The sequence below is a fragment of the Sinocyclocheilus grahami genome, unplaced genomic scaffold (assembly GCF_001515645.1).
Source record: "Sinocyclocheilus grahami isolate Dianchi unplaced genomic scaffold, SAMN03320097.WGS_v1.1 scaffold921.1, whole genome shotgun sequence".
In the NCBI taxonomy this organism is placed as follows: domain Eukaryota; kingdom Metazoa; phylum Chordata; class Actinopteri; order Cypriniformes; family Cyprinidae; genus Sinocyclocheilus; species Sinocyclocheilus grahami.
Window position 1 is genome coordinate 281,360 of NW_015506100.1, and position 19,672 is coordinate 301,031.

The window sequence follows — 19,672 nt, forward strand, 5'->3', positions numbered from 1 at the left end:
TATATATATATATATATATATATATATATATATATCATGAACAATTAACAACATTTAAAATGTATAAATATACTAGTAAATATAGTAAAATATTATACTCTCTCAGAAAAAAAGGTACAAAAGCTGTTTTCAAATGGTCAACTTTCAACTTTGTACCTAAAGTGTACATATTAGTAACTTTTGAAAAGGTACCACCCCAGTAACAGCTTTTGTACCTTTTTTCTGAGTGTAGAGTACTGATAGTTTGTTATAATGTTCTTAACTAATATTTACATTTGAGAGTATTGTCATTTCAAATAAAGCATGTGCTGTATTGTTCACTGTTAGACACCCAGTGCAATCTTAGTGGTTAACCACTGAACCTTACTGTTACCAGAATCTTAAACAGAGGACTAGCTTTACCCTAAAAGCAGCTCAACACTGAAAACTAAAAAACAATAACAAATGTAATTACTTTGAATCAGAGTTATTCAAATATTATTTATATACTATTATAGTTTAATAGTTAATATTTTATTTTATTATATACTTACATTTTACACTTTAATTTGTGATAAATTTGTAGGTCTTGTTTTTTTGTAATTTTTAAATTTGACTATTTATTTATTATTTCAGTTTTATTTTTTTATTCCACTTAGTTATTTTAGTGCTTCAACTTAAAAGTATTTAGTTGCCAAGGCCACATTTCTAAATTATTTTAGTTTAGGTTTTTTTATTTATTTAATATTTAGTTTTATGCTATTTCAGCTTTATTTTAATGAACAGAAATGTTTTAATAGTTTTTAATTAACCTACTTGAATAAAATACACATGAACTGAAATAAAATATTTATAAAAGTTTACTTTTACTACTTTTTTTATTACTTGCCATTTTTTATTTGTTTATTTTAAGTTAGAGTTGAATTTGAAGTACTAAAATAACGAAAAACTAAGAAAAACAAAACTTAAAAACTATTTAGACATATAAAAAAAAACTTTTAAAAACTTATATAGTCACTTCCTGTGCAGCACACATCTGATACATTTAAAACGAGCTATTTTTATTCTGTGTTCATTTTATGTACAACAACATTTTCTCTAACATACATAAAAACAACATGGGACAGAGCAAGCGTGTAGCCTGTAGGTTTGTCATGTTTCTGCAGACTGCACACAGCAGATGGGTGGTGTTAGTGCGGGCGGAGGTTACTGGACGACGTGGAAGGGGAAATTTAGTGAGCTGGTTGGAGCAGACGGCCTGGGTTTTTCCCTCCTCACGTCTCTGAACTCCTCCTCCAGCCGTCCTGCCATCGCCTGCTCAAAACTCACTTCTACACACATCTCCACACTCACTCCCTCAGGACAATGAGTCACTCGCTTCAGCCATAAACACACACACACAGACACACTCACTCACTCACTCACTCACTCACTCCCTCCCTCCCTCCCTCAGGACAATGAGTCACTCGCTTCAGCCATAAACACACACACACTCACTCACTCACTCACTCACTCCCTCCCTCCCTCCCTCAGGACAATGAGTCACTCGCTTCAGCCATAAACACACACACACTCACTCACTCACTCACTCACTCCCTCCCTCCCTCCCTCAGGACAATGAGTCACTCGCTTCAGCCATAAACACACACACACTCACTCACTCACTCACTCACTCCCTCCCTCCCTCCCTCAGGACAATGAGTCACTCGCTTCAGCCATAAACACACACACACTCACTCACTCACTCACTCACTCCCTCCCTCCCTCCCTCAGGACAATGAGTCACTCGCTTCAGCCATAAACACACACACACTCACTCACTCACTCACTCACTCACTCACACACACTAACTCCCTCAGGACAATGAGTCACTCGCTTCAGCCATAAACACACACACACACACACACACACACACACACACACACATTCAAAGCAGACATCATTGTTGTTACGAGCACCACAATGCATGTTCCACCCACCAATTTGATGTTTTGTAGTAGGTTGATCACGGCCTTTCTTATGCGAGAGGAAGAAATTGCACACACACACACACACACACACACACACACACACACACACCTAGTGCTCATTTCTGCTGTAAAGATACTTTATACTGTACTGGAACAGACTAGCAGAGAAACTAGCAGGCAGGAAGTACATTTGGTGAAACTAGTGAGTCTTTCTCTCACTCTTCCTTCTCTCGGCCTCAAGCAGATTCACATAAATAGCAGCTAGTGAAACCTCTCCAGGGTGTGGTGGCGTTGCAGCTGTGGTTTGTTGTTGTTCGGATGGATGGAGGCCCCCGCTTGACTCCGCTCCATCCTGGCTCTGTCTCCCTCTGTGACACATTTCCTGCCCCACATATCAAGGGAAGGGCCATTTCAGGGTCCCGCTCCTTCCGGAGTGAGCTTTCTTCCCACCACAGAGAAAAAAAGGCTGGGGTGCCTTGCGGCGATGTAAAACTACGATTTAAAGGAAACATTCGACCCGAAATCAAAATCCTGTCATTATTTACACAACTCGTATGCTCATATCCTTAACATGAGCACACAATCACAAAATGAGATTTTGAGCAGAACATTCAGACAACAGTCAAAGTCAATGGGAAACCCAGGGTTAGGCCTGGAAAAATATATATATATAATTTAGGTTTTTCTGATAAAAATTGTGGCTGCCATTTAAAATGCAAAAAAAACAACGACAGCAGCAACAACAAAAGCTACAGGTTTGCTGATCTTGTTTGTAGGGCTACACAGTTTGGCCAAAAATATTGTGATAATATACAAATATGACTTGAACGCCACTTATTATTATTATTATTATTTCTGAATTATAATTAACTATATAATAATATATAACAATGTATTTGGTTTAAATACTTTTAATTAGTAATAATGAAATAATAATATGAATTATTACTATTATTTTATTATTACTAAGTTTAAAAAATAATATTTATTACAATTGTAATATTTCACAATATTTTCAACAAAAAAAGTAAGTTTAAGTAAAATAATAAAATGATAATAATATACATTTTATATTTACGCAATATACCTGTAAAATTACAAAACTAATATTTATGGCTGTCTTAATCTCGCTAATATAGTGTTTAAATTTTGTTTAGTAAAACCATCAAGCTTTTGGAGGAAAACGGCATGGAGCTCTTCAAGCTTCTCTTTTGTTGACAACAGCTGGTTTATAAGCACTTCTCATTACAAGCCTGGCAGGACGTTTGGCTCAATTTGCGTCAGCAAATGCATGTTAAAGTGCCTCAAACTCAGACCAGATGCAGAGATGAAGTTTGTGTGGAGCAGCATTTACTGTGAACCAAGACGCTGAAAGCACTGTGAAACATGCAGCGCGTCTTTTATTTTATTAAGCACATTTTATTTAAATCACAGCCTTAAGTCCATGCAACTTGTGCATTATATTCCAAGCTTTCTGATATGAGCCACAGACCCAAGTCACTAATCAATAAAAAACTTCTGCTCAAGTTGTAGCTCTAAAATCTCATTCGTTCACAAATTCAAAATTCAAAAGTTGAGCGCCTGTGTTCACGCATGCTATTAAATGGAGGATACAAGTGACTGACGTGACGTGTAGCCAAGTACAGTGTCCCATACTCAGAAATTGTGCTCAACATTTCACCCATTCAAGCGCGCACACACACTCACACTCTCTCACTCACTCACTCACACACACACACACACACACGGAGCAGTATATGGATGTATATGATAAATATTCACACCAAAGCTGAAGCTGACTTAGTTTTCACTTTTTCATGTGTTCTGGAGGATGAGACAGGTGTGTGTTTCAGGTGCAGCGGGTCTAAACACGCACACGTGATATAGGTCCACACACGTCGGTTTGGCAGGTGAAGCTGAGCTTATCGCAGAATCTGAGAGTGGAGCGCCGAGATACAGCAGAGTGCTAATCAAATGTGAAAAACAAAGCCTGCACAGGGCCTGAGCAAGCGCAAACCTGCCCCGTTTAATTACGAGTGTGACGAGCAGCCGCTCAAGTGTGGTCAGACTGGAAATCACACACACACACACTAGACCTCCTTAAAGCCAGGATTTGAGAAAAAGATCTTTTAATGAGAAAGACTGGAAGACTTTCAAAGACGAGGGCAGATCATTTGAAACCAGAGAGGAGCTTTTTAGAGAAGCTGAGCCCAGATCAAACACAAGCTCTTGTTCCAGAGAATAAGCCCCGACCGCAGAACGAGAGCTGATCCCGCTCTGACCACATCTGCACAGTTATGATCTCTCTTCGCTGGGTTTGACGCACATTCATCCTGAGGAACACGATCTGAGCTTCTGACGCTCCAGTGGCTCCAGTTTATCACAGAGCTCAGAGGAAGACACACATCCACCAGAGGACCAGGCCAAACCTCTGCATCCGATCTGACTTTGCTGTACTCGGTAAGGAAAATGAAGAGCTACCTTTATATAAATTAAATTATCTATTGAATTTAAAACGTCTTGTCAAGGAAACTAAAGACATGCGATGCAAGGAGCTACAAAACTCATTCTTTCACATTCATGTTAGATTTTTGAAGCCCGATAAATGATAATGGGACTGATGGCCTGCAAACACATTACAATTATAGGCAAATATTTTAAATCCAGCAGCTGCAATGAGATGCATTTACCTCTAACACAATGATGATCAACCGATGCTAATTTAATAGAAATATGAACCATATACAGTAACAGCTAACTAACAGTGCCAGCAGCAGCAGCATTAAGCCGGTAGAAAGTAAAGAGGTGATCATTTTTTAATAATAGTTACCACATATTGTTCCTAAGCTGCAGTGCATGCTGGTGCAATGTAAACCTGTTTGTTCTGGTCACTCCTTTTTGGAAAGTTGGGAGAATATTTGGACAAGTTTTGTACAAAAATATCTACTGCAAGTAAGGTACAAAACAACTTGCGTTAGAAACCTAGTTAGAGTATTCTTGTTCAGTTCACACAATAATTGACTAAAAATCTCAAGTCCATGAGCTCCAGAGCTACTTTTTTACTTTTGGTTTGCAGTTGAGCAATGCTCAATACTCAGTGTTGAGTGGTTTGATCACATGACTGACTCAGAGCACCAGTAATAGTGAGGCTCGCCTTAGCAAACACCACTAATTACTGTGTGCACTAGCTAAAGGCTAAATCACACCACAGCAAAATGACAGATTTCAGATGAGCCATCATTTGTGGATGCGTATATTCTTCATTTTAAACATTATGTGTGTTGACAACAATCCATAATACGAGGTTTATGATGACAACTCACAATAGGTGGATATAATCAAACAGTCATGGTTTAAAACTGTTACCTTTATCTGTAACTAGCCTAAAAAACCAGTGGAAAATCCAAACATGGGGCCGATCCTATCTTTCGCTCCCATGCGTGGTTTGAAGATAAGGGCCGGTGATGTGGCCCCTAAAGGTCCTGAGAGGAGATTACAGCGCTGTCGGACAGTGCCAGGATCAGTCGTGCTCCCTCTGGACCCGTGAGAATAGATAAAACAGCCAACATATCCAAAGGCTTTCTCCCAGCCAGCCTCTGTCGCAGAACACTGCTGGATCAATAGCCACAAGCTGTAACCGCTCATCACTCGCCATCACTCAATCCCAGAAATCCCAGCTTCATTTCTACAGCGCAGAAGTTTGATCCCAGCTGAGGTTTACACACTGATTAGCTTATACAATGTATAAAAACTCCTCGTGCACCTGTAACAACAGCTTTCCAGAACCAGATCATGAGGGAGCTGAAAAGAAACCCTGCAGTTCCTGGTGAGAGAGTCCAATTTACTGCTTAAAGGGATAGTTCACCCAAAAATGAAAATTAGCCCATTATTTACTCACCCTCAAGGCATCCTTGGTATATATGTTAACAGGAGCAAAGGAAAACCAGTCTCCTCTTGGCTTTTATCAAAATCCTCCGACATTCTTCTTTACAAATCCTCGTTTTGTACTAAATCGTAACCGTTGTTGTTTTGATCTCTCCGCTGAGCTTCCGCGTTCATCACTTCTGAGCGGCGCACGCGCAGCGCTGACCTCATACATCATCCGCTCGGAGCTGCTTCTGTTTACAACAGTGAGCGCAAGCTACATTAAACTGATTATTACGTTTTAAATATGGACATTTTTCTTACAAAAACGCATCGATTCGCTACAGGAGGCCTTTGTTCACCCCCCGGAGCCGTGTGAGACACTTTTTATTATGGATGAATGCGCTTTATTTCACTTCTTTTGGACTGATGCATGCAACACCCGCTGAGTGACATTAAACAGCTTGAAAGATCAAAGACAATTTTTAATATAACTCCGACTGGATTCGTCTGAAAGAAGAAAGTCATATACACCGAGGATGACTTGAGGGTGAGTAATATATATATATATATACATACATACATACACACACACATTACAAAAGTTTGGGGTTGGGAAGATTTTTGAATGTTTTACATTGTGAGTCTCTCTTCTGCATTTATTTATTTAGTAATATTGTGAAATATTATTTCAATTTAAAATAGCTGTTTTCTGTGTGAATATGTGTTAAACTGTAATGTATTTCTGTGATGTGCAGCTGTATTTTCAGCATCATTCCTCCAGTCTTCAGTGTCACATGATCTTCAGAAATCAGTATAATATGCTGATCTGCTGCTCAAGAAACATTTCTGATTATTATCAATGCTGAAAACAGTTGTGCTGATGAATATTTTTGTGGAAACTGTGATACATTTATTTGTCAGGATTCTTTGATGAACAGAAAAAAACTGAATTTATTTGAAATAGAAATCTTCAGCAACATTATGATTTTTTAAAATTTGATTTCTTTTACAATTTTACAATGTGAAAAATGTGATTTTTTTTTCAATTTAATGTCTTTGCTGAATAAAAATGATAATTTATTATTATAAAACCTTTTAATTGTATTATATGTAATATAAAAAACAAATTTTTTTCAATGCACATTTATGACTAATAAACCAGCCTCTTTATTTTTATTAACCCATGTCGCCGTTTCTTAATTCAATGTATATTAATACAAATACATTTCTCGACAGAACATGTTTTGCCATCATTACATCGTGTAATGCGGGAGTTGATAAGAAGGTTACTGGCGAATTAGTGAGTAACTTTAGTAGTGAGTTTTATTTACTTGGCAGAGCCAGTTTTTACTCGCACTGATGTTCAGGATCAGTTTTGGCCTCTGTTGACCAATCCTGGTTATACAGCATAGAAGAAAATGCATTATGAAACAAATAATAAATACATCTTTGTTTCCTTTAATTGTGTGTTTTGGATCGTAAGTGGTTAGCATATTGTTTCTGAGTTGTATTTATATCATGATGCAACAGGCTAATCTCTGCTGAAGAGCAGGATAATGTGCAGCTAATAATAAAACACATTCATTCACACCGGAGAATGACTTATAGTGAGGAGCCTGTAATGCGATCACTCACTATAGGAGGCGATCGATCTTTAATGGCAGCTCTGGTGTTATATATGGGCCTACAGCCTGAACAGCTCAAACTCTCGCGTTTCTGCATCTCTGCTTCATGTGTTTGTGTGCTGGAGGAACGATCCATCACAGTAAACGAGCAGATCTAAATCTAAACCAGACTGAACTAAGCTAGAAACGCTTCATTACGGCTCTTCATTAAGTTTTGTGTAGATCGAGTACTCAGTTTGAAGAAAGTCAGCTGAACAGTTAGAATAAATGCAAATGTTCTACTGATTCATGGACAGACACTGGACCAGAAACACCATGATTTGGCTTTGATTTAACGACCAGTCACATAAATATGCAAGGACTAAAAATGCATAGCAATAACTCACACAGATATTAATAAATGCGCCGTTTCATTTCAGTCGGACAGGCAAAATAAAGACTCGAGTAGCTGTGCAGTTTGCCAGAAATAGGCAGGAGGCGTCCGTCAACTGAAGGCACACTGCCACACCACTACTGTAGACACGAGCTGGAGCCCTAAACACTGCACTGTGGCATTCACTATATAGGGATGAGTGAGCGACTGAGTGATTTGGATCACAGCAACAGTGTCAGTGCACAAGAAAAAAAAGCTCCCAATGTGGATTTTAGATACTAAAGTTGTGAATTTGCCACGCTGACCGAAACACAGCTGCTTGCTTCGAAAGTGACTTCTGTGTGAGCTGTGCTTCATACAGCGCTGCACTATTGACAATGGATAATGGACCGTTTGTCGCACAAGAAATTGTGTGACCACACCTTTAGTCCTGTAATAATCCATATGGATATATTTATATATAACATTAAGGGGAAAACTTGCTGGATTTGCCTGGATGCAGGATTGACTATTAACACTTAAAGGGATAGTTTACACAAAAATGAAAATTTGCTTATATTTACTCATCCGAGATGTAGGTGACCTTTTTCTTCAGTAGAACAATAAAGATGATTTTTAGCTGAAATTCCTTGATCCTTGGTGATTCATGAAAGTCAGCAGCTTTGAGAGTCACTTTGAGAGTCAAAAAAGCATATCACAAAATGAATACCTGTAGTTCCTGACGATATATTGAGGTCTTATGAAGCGAAACGATCAGTCTGTGCAAGAAACTGAACATTATTTACACTATTATTATCTGTAATCCAGAACCGCAGGCAAACGGTCCGGAGTGAAGTTCAGTTCATAAACACATGATTCTTTTGAAGCGGTTCTTTTTAGTGAACCAGTTGAATCAGTTCACCAAATCGGACTGAATCGTCTGAAACAGTTCGTGGCTCGAGTAGCACAGATCTACAAGTTCCTCAATCAAGACTCGCTGATCTGCGCATGTTTGAACCCAACACTTGGATGAAGGAGAGAATGTAGATGATGTGAGCCGTTGCTAAGGCACTGGTGGTTGTTGCTAAGGTGCTCTGTTAGTGTGCGAGTTAGTAATATGCCAATGTGTGTTATTATATGGCAGTACAGAAGATCCACGTCTCATTTCCTCAGTCATAAACACATTCATTTTTTTTCAAACTTCAACTTTAAATTGATCTCAGCCCAAGTATAAAAACATGTTTGCAACTGCAGTGCTCACTAGAAAGTGGACTTATATTACACTCTTAAAACTAAAGGCTCTTTTTTGGCTCTGATGGTTCCATTAAGAACCTTTAACATCCATTGGAATCTTTTCATTGCACATATAAAGGTTCTTTATAATGGAAAAGGTTCTTTAGATTAATAAAATGTTCTTCGAAACAAATGGTTTTTTAAAGAGCTGTTCACAGAAAGGCTCTTGAAGGAACCCAAAATGGATCTTCTGTGGCATTGCTGTGAAAATCCCCTTTTGGAGCCATTATTTTCAAGAGCGTGGATTATATTTGGGTTTTCTCCACAGATTGGCCTATTTAAAATCACATTAAAGTCAAAACAGTTCCAAGAGCAGAAACGGGGAGGTGAATAATCTAAACACTGGCCCCGCACACAGTATATCCACAAAAGAGAAGCCATGCTTGTGAGGAAGTTTAGGAGTTTTAAGGCTCTTGATGAAAGACAAATATGTTTAACTAAGAGTCACTGTAAACACAACGCAGCTGGCTGTACACTGAACCACTGATGTGATCGTAACAACACGCAGATCCACTTAACATGACTGATTCACCGAAAGCCTTTAAACAGCGATCCAACACGGACTTTTCAAAAGCTGACGGCTGATATCGCCTATGATATAAGTACATTTTAAAGACAGCAGAGATGTGCACAACATTATTAAAGGAAATTCTCTTTTTTTAGCATATGGATCAGAAATCTTGCGTTCATCAGGGCTGTCAAAATTAACACGCTAATTGGGATTATTCTTTTTTTTTCAGTTTAACGCGTTAAAAATATTTAAAAACAATTAAAAAATAAATTTTTGGCGAGTGACCCCATAAACACAGTCTTAAATGAGTTAAAAAGTCCTAAATGACTGTAAAGAGTTGGGAGAAAACCGGCCGTGTGTCAGATCTGTGTCAGGTTTTAAAGAGACAGTGCTGCTTTTAAAATCAATGATGGAAATCAAAAAGAAAAAATCTCTCACTGCTCTGCTCGCTGATTCACTTTTGTAGAGTGAAAGATTAATCTATATTCAATTTATAGTTCATGTGAAGATTGTTTTAAGTTCACTTAAATTAAAAGTTATGTTTTTCAAAGTCTATTAAATGTTAAAAATAATGGATTTCAATTATACTGCAATGTTGAATGGCTTTAATTAATGGCTAAAATTGAGAGAAAATGCATTTAATAGCGACCTCAGTAGCAGTACTGGTATCAATGCACATTTTACCAATTCCAGTTATGTTTTTCAAAGTCTATTAAATGTTAAAAATAATGGATTTCAATTATACTGCAATGTTGAATGGCTTTAATTAATGGCTAAAATTGAGAGAAAATGCATTTAATAGCAACCTCAGTAGCAGTACTGGTATCAATGCACATTTTACCAATTCCAAACCACATCAATCTAAATAACTACTATTCATTTTGTCTTTAATCATTTATAAATGACATATAATTGTACATGAAGGCTGGAAGTGAAAAACGCCTTAAATTCAATTCCTTTCACTTTCTTGCAACAATGTGATGCATGACTTTACTGTTTAAATAAAAACATAATGTGTGATATTCCTTAAGAATGTTTTCATAAACTGCATTATTACTGTTACTGTTCCTTTAAGAAGTACATTCTACTGTACAATAGTGACACATTTAATGCAGTGGTAGCATCTTGCCGTGTTTCTCATATTTTCATAATTCGTTTCATTTATCAATTACTGAAATCAAAAAGCCCTTTCTCGCTGTACACGGAGGTACTTCAGCTGATAAGCCTGGCTCTGGTGTGAGTAGATGAGCGTTTGCTGGAGTGAGGCACGTCTGACAGGTTTGTGTGGGACATCGTAACGCAGCAGAAGAACTGGATCTTTCGACTGGAAACACACAATGGCATCTTTATTACAGTGATGGTTGGAATCAGAAATGAAGGGAAGTGAATCTGAATGAGTCCATTGTGTGCGGCATCAGGAGAAGCCTTGTGTCTGTACATTACCGCCTCTAACCGCAGACAACAAGATCATTTACCAAACGTGAGGAAGGACGGCAGCCCTGGCTGACGGGAAAAAGACTAGTCGACGTCACGGTGGAAACAGATGAAGAACCAATGTGTTGTGTTTTCTTAAAGCGCCTTTCTCTGCCCAGATCTCACGTCTGTACAGTGACAACATACTGTACATGTGTTGCCTTTATGTGTGAACTTTGAGCTTCAATCGATCGTTATATGCAATCTAATCCCAAAATGAACACCATCAAAGGTGAATCAACTCTGGCTCTGGAGAGTAAGACTTGCCAGTTGGTAACGATATTAGAAACCGCAATCTGATACATCATTTAAATTGAACTGTATGAATAATCGCCTGATGCTCACTATAGACAAAAGGGATTCAAATCAAATACAGACATTTTTTATGACAAAAAGTTAATTTTGTCCGGAATGTTTTTTTTTGCACAAAAAATAAAAAAATTATTTAAATACAACATAATCATACTTTAAATTAGGGCTGAGTGACATAAGAGCTGATCCGTGCTGGTCGCTGAGGAAATACATCAACTTAGCTCTGTAGCTCGCCGGATCGGCTTTCACCGTGGACGAAGCAGAGTCCAGCCCGGGGTCGTCACATGTGATTGCCGCAAGTCCTCCGGACGCTCCTTCATCAAATCCGCCGCCTCTGCTCACTCTAGCCCGCCGTGTGTGCCGCTGTGTTTCGTTGTGAAAGCGAAAATACTTTGTTTGGTCTTCCAAAAATGGACCCGACTAGAAATCAGTGGTTAAGTTGTATTTACAACACTGTTCCAGAACAGTTCAACCCAAATATTCAGATGTGTGCAGCACATTTTATGAAGGACTGTTTCCTGATCCTGGGAGAGTAGACTACAATGCTGGCTGTTCTGACTCACAGACTGGAAGTACGTCTTTTATATTTAAAGAGTTTTTATATTTTATATATTTAAAGTGAGTTTTGGGCAGTGTAGAGTAGCGCTTGTTGTTTGTAATTTCTCCGATCACAAATGCAGACATGGTTTTATGTTTACGTGGCGCGATGCAACACAACGTGTAAAAAGTCAGTATAAGTCATTATAATCCGTAATTATGTCCCCACTGGATGCAACGAATGCCTCGTTTATAATGGGTTTTAATGTTTGTCTCGTCGCTCCGGCCGGACAGGGCATCATCACAGTATGGTGAGGGGCGTAACATTTCCGTCACACACTTGAGGTATTCGACCAATCACAACGCACTGGATAGCTGACCAATCACAGCACACCTCGCTTTTCAGAACGATGAGCTTTGTAAAGATTGCCGCGTTTCAGAGAGGCGGGACATAGAGGAGAAACAATAATGTACAGTATGTGGAAAATAATGTGTTTTCGCTTAAATATGTTCACAAAATCTCAATGCATTGCTTTTTACATTCATTAAAATGATTCTATAAATGTAATATAGACTACTGATCAAAAATCAAGGCTGCATTATTCTATCAAAAACAGTATTGTGAAATAGTATTACAATTTAACATAACTGATATCTATGAGAATATATATTAAAATATAACTGATTGCCGTGATCAAAGCTGATTTCAGCATCATTACTCCTGATCCTTCAGAAATCATTCTTGTTATGTTTAAACTGACTGAACGCTTAAGAACTCAGTTCTACACGGGAGCTTGAACGGATGCCTCTTTTTTCATTTTCTCTGTCTCCATGTGTACGTTGTACTGCTCTTCCAGTCCAGTGGGTTAAACGATGGATTTCTTCCCATCATCCACTCTGAGAGACTCGCTCGCTCCAACCCACAGGCCTGAGTACACACTCCTTCAGCGGGGGGACAGAAAATATCACCCCAAAACTGCTTCCCTACCTACGCCTTCAACAGAGGAGCGCCTGTGTGAGTCCAGCATCCAAATATTATGACAGCACTCGCTGCAGCCCCACAGTAATGATGCACAAATACAGCAGTGCAGCAGGATCAACAATATCACACAGCCTAGTGTCTCGTGAGCTGGTAAGAAATGAACAGCAACAGCATCAAAACTCACTAAAGATGAGTCTAACCTACTGAGAAAAGTCAAAAAACTTGACTCGAAGCTTCAGCTTGACATCATGATGCACACAATATCAGTGGTGGCATGTGGTGAGGTTTTATGTCTTAAAGTCCAGTGTAGATTCATGTTTCATTGAATCTTTACACAGCTACCAGGATAAGTAGGATCTTTATCTCTTACACTATCAACAAATTGCCATTACTACAGTATATATGAACACACTATTTTTTACATTTATACAGAGCTACTTTAAATGACTGCTTATAACAAAGTTTGTATAACATGGGTGGTGTACAACACTCGCATATAAATGGTAAACCACAGACAACAGCTCCGATCGTGTCGTTTCAGACTTCGATATAGAGTGTGCTGTTTTTTGACTTGAAGGCAGACAAAAGAACCATTTCAAACAACGGGTAAGTTCTCTCAACCTTTTTTTGCTTTATAATATTCATTATATATATTTAACTTGTATAATATTTGTAATATAATTGGCTGACAATTAAGCTACTGCAATGCATGTCTTCATAATATGAGTGTAATTATTTCTTTATTTATGACGTATAAATCTCAATTTCGAAAAATTGACACTTAAGACTGGTTTTGTGGTCCAGGGTCACATATAATACATAACCTTAATACAAACACAATCTCAATTCATCTGTCAAGTAATTGTGCAGCTCTATAAGTTATCCTCTGAAAGTTACAGGTCTGGAATCATTCCGGAAAGAAAAGATGGAAGTCTACTGCGGAAATGGGCTGTGAATGTTGACGCTTGATTATCAGGTCTAAACACGCTTAAAAAGTCATTCCTTCAGACTTTAAGCCTAATTGAACCTCCGTGAATATTCAAGCGGCTTTCACTAGAGGTTTTGACGAACACCGGCAGTTTAAAAAGTTGTATTTTTTGTTTTATAGACGTTTAATTTATTTGTTCTACACATAAACTATCGACTGATGTGAGTCTGTCTGAAGCCCTACAATGGTTAACTTCATGATCTCAGCACAGAACAGCTTTCCTGAAGCTCATCAGCTGATTGGATGATGTTGTTTATGTCCACTGAGTTTCACAAGAGCACATATTTATGCAATTTCACTCATATTGTGCTCTTATAGCAAAATCAAGCATGTTGAAAGCAGCATATAAATGAATAGAGGGTGCCAAAACAAGTCATTTTCCCCCAATTTTTCATCAAATGGTCAGTGGAAGGAAGTGCTTAAACTTCAGAACCAAATTATCACATGAGCCCTTAATTTCTATGCATTTGCAACCCTATTACCAAAATTATATCCATGTCTAAATACAGTTTATTCTGAGTGATAAAAAAGGTGTCAATAGAGTTAAATGTTACTAAAAAAAAGTTAACAATTAGAAAAAAGCTGCTCCTCAAAAATGGACTGAATATTTATTTATTCATTATGATGTTCCTGTATGATTTTAAGATATATTTTAAAATTCATTCAGAAACCATTGGGTGGGTTGGTGGTGGTTGTACAGATATTTCACGGGTTTAAAACGTTTTATGCTAGATTAATTTTAAAACCTATCAAACTGTTCTCACGTAAACAACATATTATTTCTGTCTCCAAGCTTAAAAAAACTCATGGAACACCAAAGTGCACCATATTCATGGAAAATGTCAAAGAAAATAGACACATTTTAAAGCATCGAGTTGCAAGCCGTTTCCACAGAAAACATCCCACTGAATCAAACAGTCCAGAAGTAATGAGAGACGTGTCGTTCCCCACACTAATGACACACAAAACCACCACTTCCAAACTAGAAGTGGTGCATTTCCATTCATTTCACAGTTTGACATCAATCCTGAAGCTGAAGTTAAAAATACAAGACGTCAACATGGGAATATAAAGCGCCTGACTGCGGATCCAAGTGAAATGAATCTGAAGGCTTCAGACAATAAGCGTGGGCAAATGCAGGAGCACATATCCTCTCATTTTGGGTTGGACTGCGTTTGCGTCTCTAAACCGCTCTGGAGAGCAGAGGACTGCTGATGTGGGACTTTCCCACAGTTTCAAACTGGCTGTGTTTGTCACTGGAGAGTCCCGGCGAGGGACCGTTCCCAGAATCAAAACCCTGCTCCTGGGTACGTTTGGCTCGATGGGGTAGAGAGACTGAGATCGGAGCAAACTGATGAAAACTGTTCCTGGATCAGGAGCGTATGGAGATATTTCTGGGACACATGATCTCCAGAGCAAGTCGAAGTGAAGTTTGGGACGGGAGCCAGGAACAGCAAGAACTGACTGCATTATGGCTATTTAACTTAGCTATTAGCTATTATGACTTCTTGAGCGGGAAGAATTACAAATGTAGTATTTGGGTTGGAGTAGTTTTCTCAATGACGTTTGTGTTGCAATCATTAAAGTTTTATATATGCTGATTTAGTCCAAAATTAGGATTTCATGGTCCTCTGCAAGATTTGGGGAATATTAAGACATTATACATCAATAAATACATACAGTGCGTGCATAATTATTAGCCACGTTGATATACTGATCACATTTTTTTTCCCAAACACATTTTACCAATTCCAAACCACATCAATCTAAATAACTACTATTCATTTAGTCTTTAATCATTTGTAAATGATATACAATTATTCATGAAGGCTGGAAGTTAAAAAACGCCTTGTATTCAGGTGTGCATGATTATTAAGCAGGTTTTCTTTAAAAGATCAAATGAGGCAAAAAAAAAAAAAGATTTAACTCAGACTAAAAGTCAAAAATGGTTAAATGGCCATGAGAAGGATGCAATACTAATGCAATACTAGAATTTGCAAAGTTAAGGCATGACCATTGGAGAGCTAAATGCTCAGTGGGTCAAGCAGGGTCAGAAAAAACAGGTGGAGAAGAAAAGATGCATGTTAACGGCAAAAGATTTAAGAATTAAGGTGAATAATTAGGTGTGAAACCATCAGGAAGCCTTTAGTCTCCAGTGCCACCATTTTCCAGAACTACAACCTAAACCTAAAGTTCTCGAGTTCATGGGAAAATATTATTTAATCACATTCACTATTTATTGGTTACAGCATCTTAATACGCATTAATAAATTACAATATACTGTATACCCGCATACACTAAATTTCAGTAACTAATGCATCTACACTAGATTTTATTGATATCACATCCTCAAAAGTTGATTCCTGTGCAATGACTGACAAAGTTTAAATGGGTCATTTTTTAATTATTTTAATATGTTCTTGAAGGTCTCTTCTCTATATTGCTTCCCAATCCAGTTGTCTAATGAATCTGGCATTATATATACAGTGGGTACGGAAAGTATTCAGACCCCCTTAAATTTTTCACTCTTTGTTATATTGCAGCTGTAGCGTCTGCGTAGGATCATGCATGAGCGTTGGACTGTTTATGGCTTAAAAGACCCCTTTTAGCCTTTTGACATTTGCATATAAATTACAGTTCTGGTCAGAAACTTTACGTTCGTATAGGGGAGTAAATTGCCAAATGGTTCTTCGCCTTCAAGTAAGATTAGAACCAGCCCCCACGAGCATCCTGCAATCTGATTTCAAACACATTCCACAAAGAGCTGTAAATGGCCAAACGAACACACACACACACACACCCAAACTAGAATTAGGTGTGAAACCATCAGGAAGCCTTTAGTCTCCAGTGCCACCATTTTCCAGAACTACAACCTAAACCTAAAGTTCTCGCGTTCATGGGAAAATATTATTTAATCACATTCACTATTTATTGGTTACAGCATCTTAATACGCATTAATAAACTACAATATACTGTATACCCGCATACACTAAATTTCAGTAACTAATGCATCTACACTAGATTTTATTGATATCACATCCTCAAAAGTTGATTCCTGTACAATGACTGACAAAGTTTAAATGGGTCATTTTTAAATTATTTTAATATGTTCTTGAAGGTCTCTTCTCTATATTGCTTCCCTCTGTTAGGAATCGCTTTTGTTCCTCTATTGTAAATCGCTTTGGATAAAAGTGTCTACTAAAAGCATAAACTTCATCAGAAACCTTTATGAATTTGCAGATATTGATTGATGTAGCTGCAACACATTCATGAACGTACAGACAGATATTAAATAATAATGATCAGATAAGCCAGTCTGAGGCTTGATGTGAGTTTTGTGCGGTGGGCTCTGGATCGTGTCGTGTGTGTTCACCATATGTCAGGTCAACAGAAACTCAATGCTCTGCAATGGAGATCCTCTTTTTCTTTTTAAAATAATCAGCCTGATCATATTTCCTCAATGTGCCGTAAGCTTTAGTGTCTGAGCTGATAGTGAACAGATCATTCATCATTCACTCATCTCTGAACAATCTCGTGTGGACTAGCGGTTACAGGACTTAAAGGCTGTTTCATCTATAACCATCTGTGCATAGTATATTTCCAAGTGTACATGTGCAAGTGGATCTGATCAATTAATAATGAATGCACACAGCTTTTGTCACCGGATGGCACAGGCCAAAAGAACAGTTTTGATCTGACAGTAATCATGAACTTGTCAGTAATCGTTGGCTCTGATCTGAATGTGATTGTGAGCACACACAGGGTGATGCAGATGATGAGTCTAACCTCAGCTGCCTGAGTCTCCTGATGGAGTAAAGTCAAGCCCGTCAGATCCTCCAGGAAGGAATGGGATGAGTTAAAGACCTTCGCGAGGAACTGGAAACCTTCTCGCTCGTAATTGTCAAGAACCTGTCAAAAACAAAAACAAAAAAGTGTAATTAAGTCTTCAAACTGGCACCACAATATCAGTGACATCAAAGTAGGGGTGTGTGATATAATATTGACAACAAATGACACCAACATTTTTTGGATAACAATAATTAAACAATATTTTGCAGAGTGAGTTTTGTACCTTGGCTCGTTTAGGAATGTCAAATATGACACTAACACCACCAGTAGGTGGCGGCATGTCCCTTTAATGAGTGATTCACTGAATCATTAATACAAACGATTTATTCAAAACTGCTGATTCATTTAGAAACGAAGCAAGTGAATTATGTCTTTATGAACGGATTACTGAATCATTGGCTCAAATGATTCATTCAAAAACAGATTCATTCAGGAACGAAACGCTGCAGTGTTGCTCTCAGATGCACAAATGTTCTGATCCGGCTTTGTTTGGAACTATTTTCGTTGGCGAAACAGAAAGAACAGACAACGTTGAGTCTAAAATGTAACTCCCTCAATATTAACTTCTTGTTTGTTGAACGGTTGTATAAAATCAATATCACACTTTTGCGGTCACGCTCACGTGCTGATATTCAGGAAAATGGCACTCTTGCATATATTACTTCACTATATCATATCTTATAAAACCAATACAGGGATATTAATTAAGCTTTAGCGTTAGTTCTGGCAGGTCACGTGAGTCAAGCTTGCATCAGCTGATTCTCAGCTGATCACATCTACCTATAGGAATACGACACCTATCGCGGCATTCCTATATAAGCTGTATTCAGTATTATTCAGCAGCTTTTCAGCTTGCTCCGGAGCAAATTAATGGACTGCCACTTATTAGAGATTTCTGATCCGCTTGAATATGTGCGCACGCTGAGTATTGTGAGCATATGAGCATGAGAAATTAGGGTGATATGACATGTGTTGATTAAGCATGATCAACTGGCTGAGATCAAGCTATGTTCATTTATAAAAAAAAAAAAAACACTTCGGTGGTGATTGGAAGGTTATGACTGAGCGCTCAAATGGACACAAGGGATTTAAATATAGTCCAATTATTCTAAGCAGTACAAGCAGCGCATTAAAAAAAATAATAATTAAATAAATACAGGAAACTACAGTCGTTTTCCTCTGGTTCCTCACTTGCTGAGCTGGGGAATTATTCTAAGCAGTACAAGCAGTGCCTTTAAAAAATAAAAAAATAAAAAATAATTAAAAAAAAAAATAAAAACAGGTAACTACAGTCATTTTCCTCTGGTTCCTCACTTGCTGCGCTTGGGGTGATGCTTCCCCCATAAATATATTATTAAGCAACATTTCCTGCTAAGTTTCTTATTTCATTCTCATTGCTTAACGCTATGTTGGCAAATATGCTATTGTCAAATATTGCTCGTTGTTTAAGGCTAGTTGTTCAGTAACATGTTGGTTTGCTAGGCACGCCGTAGCTTAGGCTTATTGGTTGTATTTTGACACACTGGTAACATTAACGTTACCGTTTAAACTTACCACAGCTGAGGCTTGTTTTTAAATCTGTTTAAGACTGTGATATGAAACAGACTTGCTGCTTAAGGCTCATCTAGTATTGAGGATGCTGTTTCATTAAACACATCCTGTGTATGATTAATTCCATCAAGCTGTGTTTAAGTCTGTGATATGCTGTTGCTTAAAGCTATACAGTGTATCGGTAATGTGCTTGATACTTAACTTGTAGTATGTAGATTTTGCTACTAAAGGTGTTATTAAATGCTAACGATTATCTGGATAGGGCAACATGCTGTTGCCTAAACTTTGGGTATTGACCATATGCTGTACTGCATTAAAGGGGCATGCTGCTCTTCTCAGCTGCTTATTAAAGAAGAGCACCCCTTCACTGCTTCTCTTCTT

The 19,672-nt window shown here is 37.9% G+C and overlaps 1 protein-coding gene across 1 annotated transcript in view; it reads right to left on the reverse strand.

Moving 5' to 3' along the window:
- atg7 (ATG7 autophagy related 7 homolog (S. cerevisiae)) overlaps positions 1 to 19,672 on the reverse strand; it is a 69,822-nt gene that overhangs the window by 6,971 nt on the left and 43,179 nt on the right. The window contains exon 10 of the mRNA XM_016249321.1: positions 17,678 to 17,800. Coding sequence (XP_016104807.1) covers positions 17,678 to 17,800 — 123 coding nt within the window. The remainder of the gene's footprint in view (positions 1 to 17,677; positions 17,801 to 19,672) is intronic.